Raw genomic sequence first — 13336 nt, 5'->3', positions numbered from 1 at the left:
TAACTCCAGGCAGTGAGCATACTTAATACTCCTTCCTCCTCCTTTTTTCCCATGATGACAACTCCATGATTTGGGTTGGGCTGAGAGGGAGTGATTGTCCCAAAGTCACCCCGCTAGCTTTCATGGCTAAGGCAGGACTAGAATTCCCTATCTCCTGGTGACTGTCCCAAAGTCACCCCGCTGGCTTTCATGGCTAAGGTGGAACTAGAATTCACCATCTCCTGGTGATTGGCCCAAAGTCACCCGCTGGCTTTCATGGCTAAGGCAGGACTAGAATTCCCTATCTCCTGGTGACTGTCCCAAAGTCACCCAGCTGGCTTTCATGGCTAAGGTGGAACTAGAATTCACCATCTCCTGGTGATTGGCCCAAAGTCACCCGCTGGCTTTCATGGCTAAGGCAGGACTAGAATTCCCTATCTCCTGGTGACTGTCCCAAAGTCACCCCGCTGGCTTTCATGGCTAAGGTGGAACTAGAATTCACCATCTCCTGGTGACTGTCCCAAAGTCACCCAGCCAGCTTTCATGGCTAAGGTGGGACTCACAGTCTCCTGCCTGGTGCCTTAACCACTAGACCAAACTGCCTCCTTTTGCACAATCCATCTCAAATTCAGCATTTTATATTCATACAAAATTTAAGGGAATCTGTTCAGAAGAGAATGCATTTCTTTTCCATGGTTTTCCTGCAGACAGAAGCTACTGTTGCTTCCTTCTGCATTTGAGAATTTAGGCATCTGTATAAATCAGGGTAATATAATGAGGTGCAGAGCATGGGGCTCCTAACTGGGATTCTCCGTGTGGAAACTCTCACCCTTTCTGGTTGTGTCTTTGTCACGCACAGCCTTTTTTGTTTTATGCCTGAATTAGAATAATTGTATGAGGGACATTGCAAAAGATGGAGAGATGATAGTTCTACTTCTTGTTTTCTTATTTCATTGGGTCTTCCAAGGGAACTCCCTGACTCATGACAGGGCAGTGAAGGGAAACTCAGACAAATCACAGCTCCTTTCTCTTTTGAGTAAGGAGACCAGATCTGGTTTTCTGGCTGCTGAGAGTTGACAAAGATTTAGGATTTCTGCTGCTTGAGTGAAACTTCTAGAAGGGGGGAAAATCCCAAGAGAATCCCTTGAGGTTAGTTTGCCTAACATTGTCATTTGAATGAGAATTTTTTATTTTATTAAAGAGTGGTGGAAGGGGACATGAATGGTAAAAATAACAACAATCATAAAATCTTAGTGTACCTTGAAAACATTCCGTTTGCCTACTATCAAACTGTGCATTTGACGTTATTACCGTTGGTCGTACAGCCAGCCAGATGTTTAGATTAGATTTTGCATTTTTATCCACCTATCCAAACCTTCCCACAGACCTCGGATAGGCAGGTGTGGTTGTTTGATGGTCTTAAAGGTATCCTCACGGGAAGCTGATATTGACAAGAGAAGATACATTTTCAGCTTGGCTGGCCAAGGGCACCAGACTGAGATGGAAATGGCTGGGCAAAACCCAAGCAAACGAAGTTATTCTGTAGTAAAGGCTTAATTGTCCCATCCTCTGTGGCTAAAGAGAAGCGGAGTGGTGTTAATGCTGTGTTGGGGCCAATGGAGACCTTCTTTCAGATGCTAAAATGTTCATTTAACTGAATGATGAAAGCAACATTGTCGAGTTGCATCACAAGGGGCTGCCTTAAGGTATGCATGGGGGTTGTGAAGACTGTGGAATGATAAAGCAAGATTGCTTTCACCAGCCTGGCTCTTCTTACCTCCTCCTATGGATGCTGCTGGATGACCTGGAAAGCTGGGTAGGACATCCCAAAGGCAGATAGCCCACCCCCTCCCACCCATTGCTTGGAACCTTGTTCAAAAGGACCGAGTCATGTCAGAATTGCATAGAGCAATAGATTTGGAAGGGACATTGGAGGTCCGTTGGTTGGACTAGATGACCCTCAAGGTCCCTTCCAACTCTGTTAATCTGTTAAACCCCCTGTTCAAGGAGGAGACCCTAGGCCATTCCAGGCAAATGGTTACCCAGTCTTTTCTTCAAAACCTCCAGTGATGTAGCGCCTACAACTTCTGTTGCATTGATTAATTCCTCTGACTGTCAGGAAATTTATCCTTGATTCTAGGTTGGATCTCTCTTTACTAAGTTTCCATCCACTATTTCTTGTCCTGTCCTCAGAATAGGTTGACAAACCACCCCCCCTCCCCTTCACTGAGACTGGAGACTTTCTGAAATGCTGAAAGACAGCTATCATGTCGAATCCTTCTCTTTGTTTGGGCTAGACATAACTAACTCCCTAAATCATTCACCATACGGTTTAGTCTTGTTGGAAGAAATATCCTTCTGGGTCCTGTTCCAAGTGGGGGAAAAAAGACACTGGAAACATGGAGGCTGTTTGGAAGGTTTAATGGTGGACAGGACCACGTGGCCTGGAGCTCCAGAGTGAAAAGGAAGGATGATCACATGCTCCAAGGGGAAGGAAGAGATCAAAAAAGGGCTGAAGTGCTGAGAGTGCCTGGGTTTTATAACCTTTGTTGGGATTTGAATTGGAGCTTGTATTCTGATTGGTTGTCAGACTCCCATGGAGCCATGCAGGGTCAACTCTGTAGGCTGTCCTGAGTTCCAGGCTTGGTTGAGCCTTGCTGGATGATGATGCACTGGAAGGGCTTTTGAGCAACTGCTATAGCTTTACCTGGAGATCCTTGTTATGTAAAGTATTCTAGCCCAGGCCTTAATGGCCCACCCATTAACAAAGGTGGCGGGGTGAGTTTCTGCTTCTCTTTTTAGGGGAAATATTCTGCCTTTTTAATATTTCCTGGGATATTTCAATTTTCTAGGAGAGGGGTGGGGGCTCACTTCCTACAGTCTCCAGATCCTTTTTCATCTTTGTTGCTCTTCTCTGCACACTTTCCGGGCTCTCGACATCTTTTTTCTATCGTGGTGCACAGAATTGGACAAGATATTCCAAGTGTGGTCTCACTCGTGTGCTATAAAGCAGTATTATCTCTTCTCACGAGAGCCTGTCTCTTTGGAATGGAGTCTCCGAAGAAGGCATCTCCAGGGCTTGCTTCCCAGTCGGAGCTGTCCATTTGTGGAATCTTCTTCCCAAGGTGTCCCTGAATCCATCCTTCTCAAGGGGAAAGTCAACTAACGATGCCATGATGTCCCCTTCTTTGGAGGCTAAAAAGCAGGGAAGGTTGGCTGACAGTACAACTCCAGTTCATTTTGCATCGTGTTGCGGGCGAGAGAGGGACCAGGCAGAATTTCATTGGTTGGTTGGGTCAATGGCTGAACTTGTTCTTGCAGTGCCACCTTCTGGCCACCTACTTGACACCACTTTGCAGATGACCAGAGCACGGCTCCGACTTCTGCCAAGTGACCTCTGAGTAACACAGACATAAAGGTCTCGTTGGCCAGGGTTCTCTTTGAACTGATTTGGTTTCAGGTCTAGATTGGACCGTCATGCCTTTGTCTTGATTAATTCCTTTCAAACTCTACATGGCTCAGCTCTGGATTCCTCCTGGAGAAACGTTCCCAGCTGGCTTCAACCTACCTCATGTCTTCTTCTAAGACAGGGGTGTTCAAACTTGACAGCTTTAAGACTTGTGGACTTCAACTCCCAGAATTCCTCCTCCAGTCACGTTAGCTCAAGAATTCTGGGAGTTGAAGTCCACAAACTTGCCAAATTCGAAGACCCTTGTTCTAGGAAGGGAATGCTCTGAGTTCCCATCCCGGATAAATTACAGGAGTGCAAACCCTTGATGATTCTCCTTCTTGATGTCCTCACCCATTTCCTTACCTTCTGAAGTCTGGAGTATTCTAACCATTACGTCTTTTTTTTTTTAATACTGTAAGAAATCTGAAGAGCTCTCTGCATCACTGATGCTAACCAGATACCCTTAATTAATGTCACTGCATTGTTCCTTTTTAAAAGTTTAAAGGGTTCATGCTCTGTTTTGTTTAACCTTGCAAATGGCCTGGACTCAGAAGACATTTGTAAGATACGTATAAATAAAGAGCACTGAGAGGAAGACTTACGTGCTTGGGGCAGCAGGGAGATTTTCAGAGACGTAGAGTTGGAAAGGGATATCTGGAGAGGAAGGGGTTAAAAAAATCATCTTTTTGATATTCTCCCATTCAACTCCGAATCCAGACTGACATTGTTAGCTTCTAAGTCCCAACATGGTCAACCAAACGCCTCTACTTATATCAAAAGTGTGTACCAAATTCAGGTCCTTATGCACATAATACACAAATCAGACTAGGCTAGGCTAGGCTAGGCTAGGCTAGGCTAGGCTAGGCTAGGCTAGGCTAGGCTAGGCTAGGCTAGAATAGAATAGAATAGAATAGAATAGAATAGAATAGAATAGAATAGAATAGAATAGAATAGAATAGGATAGAATTCTTTATTGACCAAGTGTGATTGGACCCACAAGGAATTTGTTTTGGTGCAAATGCTCTCAGTGTACATAAAAGAAAAAAGCCCCGTTATCAGCAGAATCTATTGTCTTGATTGGTTGTGGTTAGACCAGAGAAGCTGGGTGTGAAAGGAGAGAGTCGGATGCTAAAATCCAAAGGTAACCCCACTCGCAAGGTTTATTGCATGACAACCAAGGAGGAGAAGCCTTCGAACATTGAGATTTTATTTAATTATTTATTTTTATCACATTTATTGGCAGCTCATCTCCTCACTGAGCAATTCCAGGCGGGATAAAGTGGAGACAAGTGATTTATGGGATTTAAAATGGGTCACCACCTCCCTTATCAACAGGGGCTGTTGGACTGCATGGCGGGGGGGGAATGATGCCAGGCAAACAAAAGGTTAAAGGTTAAGGGTCAAAGGGAAGGGATCCTCTTTTGTGCTCTTTTGAGTTCCCTCTTTGTTTGGCAGGTCTATTGGTATTCTGATGGGAACCCCATCAATGGAAAGCAATCAGGGTGAATCTACATAAAATCCTCCCCCTGATTGAATGTGTGTGTGTGTGTGTGTGTGTGTGTGTGTGTGTGTGTGGTTGTTGCTAAGGCTCTCAGTAAAGTTCCCCTTTCCATGGAGATATTAACACTTTGGGGGGGTGCAGCAGCATGCAGACTGCAGAGTGGAGATGTTCTGTGAGCATCAGGAGGCTGGAAAAAGTGGCTCTGTCCTGCCAAAAGTCTTTTGTTGCAAAATGAAACAAGCTGCAAAAATATGATCACTTCAATTATAAATTTCTTGCTTTTTTCAAAAGGTCTTAGATTCTAAGCAAAACTAACGATTGATGCCAGCTGTATCTCCTTGTGCAGACTTCATTACTAAATTTCAGCTCCAATATCTTCACCAACTTGTAGACCAAGCCACACCTTTCCACCTTTGTGCATCAGCTAATCTCGTGTTATCATCTACGAAAACAAAGTTTCCTGACTTCCCCCCCCCCCACAACAGTTTATCCACCCATCCCCAAAGAAAATCTCAATTGCAACACAACCCAGAATTCTTTCAAGACAACCACTAGGGCCCAGAAGAGATTACACTACCTGAGGCTTCTCGGAAAACAACAACTGAACGAAAAACTGCTGGTGGCCTTCTACCTCTGCACCATAGAGAGTATCTTAACTTACTACACTTGTGTATGGTTTGCCAATTGCACAGGGGCAGATAGGACGGCACTCCAGAGGGTTAATGTCGTGGCCCAGAAGATCATGGGTTGCCCTCTTCCCACTTTGGAAGAGCTTTATAGCTCCCGCTGCCTTAAGAAAGTTCAAAACATCCTCAAAGATCCATCTCATCCTGGGAACCCTTTTTTTTAAAAAAAAACTATTATCATCTGGCAGACGGTACAGGATAATAACAAAAACAAGGACAAATAGGCTGGAAAACAGCTTTGCTTCTATCCCAGAGCAGGAAATCTATTGAATTCTACCAGAGGTGGTATTCAGCAGGTTCTGACCAGTTCTGGAGAACCAGCAGCAGAAATTTTGAGTAGTTCAAGAACTGGCAAATCCCACCTCTGACTGGCTCCGGCAACCCCATCTCTTCTCTGCCTCCCATTGAGTCCCAGCTGATTGGCAGGGTCTTCTTTGGTTGCCCTGCACAGGAGAACGGAGCTGGAAAGCAGGTTGGTGAGGTGGGGGAGAGAAGGGGGATTTTGCAGTACCCTTCCTTGCCATCCCCACCAAGCCACGCCCACAGAACCGGTAGTAAAAAAAGGAAAATTGAATCTCACCCCTGAATTCTACTGTATAGTGCAGCATTAATGCAACATCAGGGGTTTTCAATCCAATTGTATAGAATGTGAAGGATGTGTGTTTTATTTTTATAGTTATAACTTACACTGAAGATGGCATTTAATTTCATTGTACAAGGTGCAATGACAATAAAGTAAACTAAACCAAACTAAACTAGTGAAGGCAAATATGGTGCCAGCTTTTTTTTTTTTTTTTTGCGGGAGGGGCTAAAATCATGTTTTGGCAAGTCAAACCATCCTGCCAACCGTTTCCTCCCAAAGAAAGCCAGCAATCTGAACATCTCTTTTTTTCTGAACCTTGAGATGGGCATTCCTTAATGCTTAGACTGCTTCTGTACTGAGGGCTGCTTTGGGCAACCCAGCCGGGTCCTCCAAGCCAAAATAAACATGGCATGGCAAGCACTTTATGAACATAGTTCGTAAACATAGTTCATGAAGTGGATGGTGGAGGGTGTGGCAGCTTCATCCTGAGACCAGGTTTCTCTGGCTGGGTGAAAGGAACATCTGCAGATCTTGGGGTGCGGTAGACAGCAGATCCTTACCCTCTAGCTGTGCAGAGCAGAGCTCCACTTGGTTGTGGGTTTGGCACAAGTTGGCACTCTTAAAATTTCAGGAAGAATCTTCCACATCGTTCCTAGCCAATTTGCAGTGCCGGAGAAATTTGACAGGTCTCAGCTCCATCGGGGAATTTCAGTAGCCTGCACAAAAGAATAAGAACGCCAGCCTTGGGTCATAATTGCCCCATTATTTACAAATTATTTGAACCTTGATTGGTTAATTAGTTGTGTGAATTTAAAAAAAAGAAAAGAAAACAGAAAGGAATGGGGGAATTGGCTGGGCTTATGCGAGGAAGGAAGCAAGCAAGCTGCTATATAATTAGCCCAACAGCATGCAATTAAATTCTTATTAATACCCTCAAACAGCAGGGACCATTCAGGCCTGTAATTACTCTTGAGAGAGAGAAAGATTGAGCTGTAGCAAAATTGACTGGCGGTTGCGAGACAAGTTCTTAGCTGCGCTTCTTCCTCTCTGCAACCTGGGAGGGAATACGAAGTGTGTGCAAACGACACGCTTAGCTGCCGAGATTCAAGCACGGTCATGTTAAAGAAGAGAACAGAGATGGCCTTGCCAAGACGAACATGTCGGTGGACTGCCTGCTGGATTTTTTTGGCTCCCCAACTGCCTGCAATTGAAGCCCACTTCTGGAGTTGGTGGGACCCATTCTCCAAGCCCGCTCCACATCTAAGGCTGTCCCTCAGTAAAAACATGGCTTTGTAAGGAGAGCCAGTTTGGTCTAGTGGTTAAGGCATCAGGTTAGAAAGCGATGGATGGAGAGTTCTAGTCCCGCCTTAGACATGAAAGCCAGGTGGGTGACTTTGGGCCAATCACCAGGAACCTTTGAGTTCTAGTCCCGCCTTTGGCATGAAAACCAGGTGGGTGACTTTGGGCCAATCACCAGGAACCTGTGAGTTCTAGTCCCGCCTTTGGCATGAAAGCCAGGTGGGTGACTTTGGGCCAATCACCAGGAACTTGTGAGTTCTAGTCCTGCCTTAGGCATGAAAGCCAAGTGGGTGACTTTGGGCCAATCACCAGGAACCTGTGAGTTCTAGTCCCGCCTTTGGCATGAAAGCCAGGTGGGTGGCTTTGGGCCAATCACCAGGAACCTGAGAGTTCTAGTCCCGCCTTAGTCATGAAAGCCAAGTGGGTGACTTTGGGCCAATTACCAGGAACCTGTGAGTTCTAGTCCCGCCTTAGGCATGAAAGCCAGCTGGGTGATTTTGTGTAAATCACCGGGAGCTGGTGAGTTCTAGTCCCACTCAAGCTAGGAAAGTTGACTAGGTGACTTTGGGCCAGTCCTTTTCTCTCAACCCAACCCGCCTCACAGGGTTGTTGTTTGGGGGAAAATAAGAAAGGGAAGGTGGTTGGATACGTTTGCCAACTTGAGTTCATTGTAAAAGTAATAAAGGTGGGATACAAAGAAGTATTAATACTAAATCACGTTTCACAAAAACGATAAGATGAGCCAGCAGTTAAATCTTGGGCTGACACAGTAATGAGTTTCACAGTGTGTCCGGAGAAACTTTCCCTCCGGCCTGGATCTGATCAGACAAAGCAAACCATCATTTGCTGTTAAAAGATGCCTCCTTTCCGTTACCTTTTTGAGCATGTGTTCAAAGAGGAACCGGTAGTGATCTCCTCTGAAAGGTCCGTAGCTGGACGCATGGCTCCCGGATAACCTCCATTGGATCTGGGAGGCTAAATCAATGGTGGGATTCATAAAAATTTACTACCGGTTCTGTGGGCGTTGGTGGGTATGGCATGGCTTGGTAGGTGTGGCAGTGGAAAATACTGCCAAATCCCCATTCCTTCCCCGCTCTACTAACCTGCTTTCCAGCTCCGTTCTCCTGTGCAGGGCAACCAAAGAAGACCCAGCCAATCAGCTGGGACTCAGGGGGCGGAGAATAGATGCAGGGGCGGAGCCAGTCAGAGGTGATATTTGCCAGTTCTCCAAACTACTCAAAATTTCCACTACCGGTTCTCCAGAACTGGTCAGAACCTGCTGAATACCACCTCTGGGGCTAATCCAAAGAAGGGAGCAAAGGTCTGCATGGAGGCACAAAGACCAGAATAAGTTTACCAAGTCTCTTCACTGCCTTCTGACTCTTCTCAGCTTTGCAACTTTGGCTGAGGATGACAGGGTCCCCGTTCCATAACAGCTCTGGCGAGAAATAAGAAAGGATTCTTCCTCCCAGGCCAAGACGGTGGTCTTTGGATGGTCTCTGGACCAGCATCTTTAAATGGACCGTGCCATCTGGGTGCGAATCCAGGATTCCAACAGATGGAAAACCGTTCTTCTAATTTTTTAGCTTGAGCCTTCAAAATCAGGCTTTTTGGTGGGGTGTTAAAAAATATTTGAACAAGCAACAGGCTGGGATGAAGCGTCTGAGCTGGTACCATTCCATGAGCGTTTAAGAGCAGGGTGACCACCACCCCCCCCCCAAAAAAACCCATGAATTTAGAGCCCTGGCACCAAGGCTTGAAGCTAAACATGGGGAGAGCTGGATTTTCTTCAAACCAAATCTAATTTCTTTTCCTTCTGCTGCTTTTAGGGAGAAAGGGTAGGATAGGAAGGGATCATTTTAACCAATACAAAAAAACGGGCTGGCTGCGTTTGGACATTGCAGCCTGACATTGGCACAGCCAAATATAGAACGTTTCAAATTAATTTTATGATTTCTCGCAGTTTTGAATTGCTAGCTTTGGGGGGTGGGGTCGAGAGATGCCAGTTGGCGGGCACCGTGCTGAAATCTGTCGACTAACTAGATAGAGCAAACCAAGAAATCAATTCCACAATAAGGGCTAAAACTACCTTTATTGATATTGGCCAGAGGTGAGGGAGAGTACCTACAGAGGGGGAGGAGGGGTGATACAGGTCGCCGTTTCCCAGGAAGGACGGGGCATATTCCAAGGCTAGGGATGAGCCAAGAGACAACACAACCAGAAGCTGGATCAGAGACAAGAAGAAGAGAGTTAGGATAGCCACTCCCTATAATCTTCCAGTGTATATTTGTTAGGGTAAGAGTGATAGAGATCTAATCCGGCAAGATTCTGTCTATTGGATGTAAGCAAATAAATACCTGAACTTTGGCTGGATTGTTCTAGCCAAAATCACTTAGATCAGCGTGTTTTTTTTTTTTTTTCAAATCTTGGCCACTTTAGGATCGGTGGGCTTCAACTCCTAGAATTCCCCAGCATGTTGGCTAGGGAATTCTGGGAGTTGAAGTCCACACGTGCTTCCTAGAGATCTGCCTAGAAATCTGGAAGTTGTCCATTTGTCCTCGTTGGGAAATTCTGGGAGCTGGAATCCATCTATCTTAAAATAGTCAAAGTTGGAAAACATATAGAATCTACGTCATTCTTGGGCTGCGCTTGACATTTTCATCATTTTCATCATTATCATCATCATCTTTTAATGACCCCATAAGCCCTTGCACAGTGGAGTCTGGGCAAGTGAATGGAGCTAGCAGAGTGTTTGAATGGCCGGATGCCCTTCCTGTTGCCAATGCGGAGTTTTGTTCAGCAGATATATTCTCATAGAGCGAAATATCTGCCTCTACCTAGGATCAAACTCACAGCCTTCTGATTGTGAGGCAAGAGCTCCACCTCTAGGCCACCATAGTACTCCTTGGGCTGGACTTGATATCATAGTAACAAAATCTTGTAGGTCCGACTATGCTTGACTCGCATCCCATCCTTGTATCACACACCGCCGACCTTATACTCATGTGAGTTAGGAAGGTGTTTGCCTAAGTTTTTTTGTGCATACCTTCTTGTTTTAAACTTCAGTCATGTTTTACCTCTTGTTACTTGGATAACAGATCTGGCCTATCTCTTTCAAACATTGGACTGAGCAAGATTACAGGTCAACCCAACGCAGTGGTAGGATTCAAAAATTTTTACTACTGGTTCTATGGGTGTGGCGTGGCTTGGTGGGCATAGCAGGGGAAGGATACTGTAAAATCTCCATTCCCTCTCCACCCCACTAACCTGCTTTCCAGCTCTGTTCTCCTGTGCAGGGCAACCAAAGAAGACCCAGACAATCAGCTGGGACTCAGGAGGCAGAGAATAGATGGGGGCGGGGCCAGTCAGAGGTCGCATTGGCCGGTTCCCCGAACTACTCAAAATTTCCACTACTGGTTCTCCAGAACCGGTCAGAACCTGCTGAATACCACCTCTTACCCCGCCCAATTAAAAGCCCCTCTTGTTCAATGCAATTGGAATGAGAACTCCTACTTGCTTGCTGCTAGGAGTTGGGAAATGCCCATCCTTTCTCACCTGTTCCATCTCTTCCTTGCAGCCTGTAACTGCAACCTCCATGCCCGACGTTGCCGTTTCAATATGGAACTCTACAAGCTGTCCGGACGCAAGAGCGGTGGCGTCTGCCTCAACTGTCGGCACAATACGGCCGGGCGGCACTGCCATTACTGCAAAGAGGGCTTTTACCGCGATGTGAGCAAATCTATCTCCGACCGCAAGGCCTGCCGAGGTAAGGAACAAGTGGGGTTAACCAGTATGGGGGCTCCGCAAAGGGACCAAGCAGGATGAGTTGAACTGTACCTTGGGCAGCATAATCCACTCAAGCAGAATTGGAAGCACTTAGATCAGGGTTTTTTCAACGTTGGTCACTTAAGGAGTGGTGGGCTTCAACTCCCAGAATTCCTCAGCATGCTGGCTAGGGAATTCTGGGAGTTAAAGTCTATACAGGTAGTCCTCAACTTACAACAGTTCATTTAATGACCATTCAAAGTCACAACGGCACTGGAAAAAGGGACTTATGATGTTTTTTCACACTTATGACCATTGCAGAATCTTCATGGCCGCATGTTTTACACTCCAATGCTTGAATGCTTGACAAGTGCTTCATATTTATGACAGTTGTAGTGTCCCCAGGTCACGTGATCCCCTTTTGACAAACAAAGTCAGTGGGGGAACCAGATTCACTTATAACAACTGTCATGTCCATGTTGGAGACTCTGAGGGAGAGGAGGAACAGCCGACAGGGAGTGGAAGTGTGGCTCCGGAGGTTGTGGAGGAGGCTGGGGAAGGGCGCAGGACGGTTGGGCAATCAGAGGAAGACCCAAGGCCATCCCCTCTCCATCCTAGGGCAAGCAGGGAGGAGTGAATAAGGGAGAAACGTGAGTGGTATGGTCTACGGGGGAGGAAAGGGCCTTGATCCCCTTCATGGGCTGCAGCTGTGAGGACTATTTAAAAGGACGGACTGTGCATGGGCCAGTGCTGGAAACAAAGCGGGAAAATATTTCTAGTCTGTCCGTTCTTACCTGAGTTTGGCATCTTTCCCAGTGTATATTCTGATATCTGTGGACATCTTCAAGCCCTTGTCTTGCCTGGTTCCCTTAATTGCTTCAGTATGGTTTGTGTTGTTTTTGCTATTTATAATTTATAGGTATTTTTAGTTTAAACGGCATTTCCTCCTTTTTGCAACTGTTTATGGGGGAGTTTTTTGTCTCCAGTCAAGGATAGTTGGAGCTTTGAAGCCAAGTTGAAGGAATAAAAGGGGCTTCACCTGTTTTTGTGACTTCGTTTATTTTGTATCCCACCCTGGGTCATCACAACAACCATGTTACTAATTTAACAACTGCATCAACTCAACTTAACAAACATGGCAAGAAAAGTTCCTAAAATGGAGCAAAACTCACTTAACAAATTTCTCACTTAGCAATATAAATGTTTAGCTCAATTGTGATCGCAAGTTGAGGACTACTTGTAATTGCAGGCTGGGGAATTCTGGGACTTAAAGAAGTTTATACATGCTGACCTGGGACTTCTGGTTGAAATCTACATGCGCTGCCTAGGGAATTCTGGAAGTCTTGTATACTGTATGTGCTGGCTGGGGAATTCTGGAAGCTGGACTCCACCCATCTTAAAATAGCCAAGGTTGGGAAACACTTAGGTAATAATAGATAATAGAATTCTTCATTGGCCAAGTGTGATTGGACACACAAGGAATTTGTCTTGGTGCAAATGCTCTCAGTGCACATAGAAGAAAATATACATTCATCAAGAGTCAAGAATCATAAGGGTCAACACTTAATAATAGTCATAATCTCACTTGAAAATCCAAGAGCTGAGATTCAGTAAGATATTTTTTTTTCAATTGTGAAAGCTCTAGTCATTTCAGGAAGTACAATGAATGGAGCATTAGTCTTACAAATGTTGTTGTGTTTCCTTTTTTCTGCTCACCTAATATTAGTGACTGTTTAACTTTTGAGCAAGCGGGTCCGTTTGCATCTGAAATGGCCAGGCTTATTTTAACTTGTTCTGAAGTGACATTGGTGGCCATAATTTCCAGAGCCAAAAAACTGCCTTTCTTCTTCTATTCAGCTGAGCCTAAATAAGCCAATATTGAGGACTACAAAAACGGCAGAAGCTGATATGCACATTGGTCTATCATGAATGGTGCTTGGGGTTGGTTCCCTGGGTTTTGTGTCGCCTCCGACAAAGCTTTAGGCATAGCTGGGTAGAGGAGCTTTAATCCACGTGTGTGTGTCTGTGTGTGTGTCTGTGTGTGTGTGTGTGTGTGTGTGTGTGTGTTGTGT

At 45.4% G+C, this 13336-nt stretch overlaps 1 protein-coding gene across 2 annotated transcripts in view; it reads left to right on the top strand.

Moving 5' to 3' along the window:
• Positions 1-13336, top strand: part of NTN3 (netrin 3) — a 108935-nt gene that overhangs the window by 40453 nt on the left and 55146 nt on the right. For both annotated transcript variants that reach the window (XM_087912412.1, XM_087912413.1), the window contains exon 3: positions 11077-11265. In XM_087912412.1, coding sequence (XP_087768538.1) covers positions 11077-11265 — 189 coding nt within the window. The remainder of the gene's footprint in view (positions 1-11076; positions 11266-13336) is intronic.

The sequence above is a fragment of the Pseudonaja textilis genome, chromosome 14, assembly GCF_049901715.1.
Source record: "Pseudonaja textilis isolate UNSWEBS1 chromosome 14, rPseTex1.2, whole genome shotgun sequence".
NCBI classification, from domain to species: Eukaryota; Metazoa; Chordata; class Lepidosauria; order Squamata; family Elapidae; genus Pseudonaja; species Pseudonaja textilis.
Note: the sequence above shows the minus strand (reverse complement) of the source record. Positions and strands in the feature narration are given on the sequence as shown.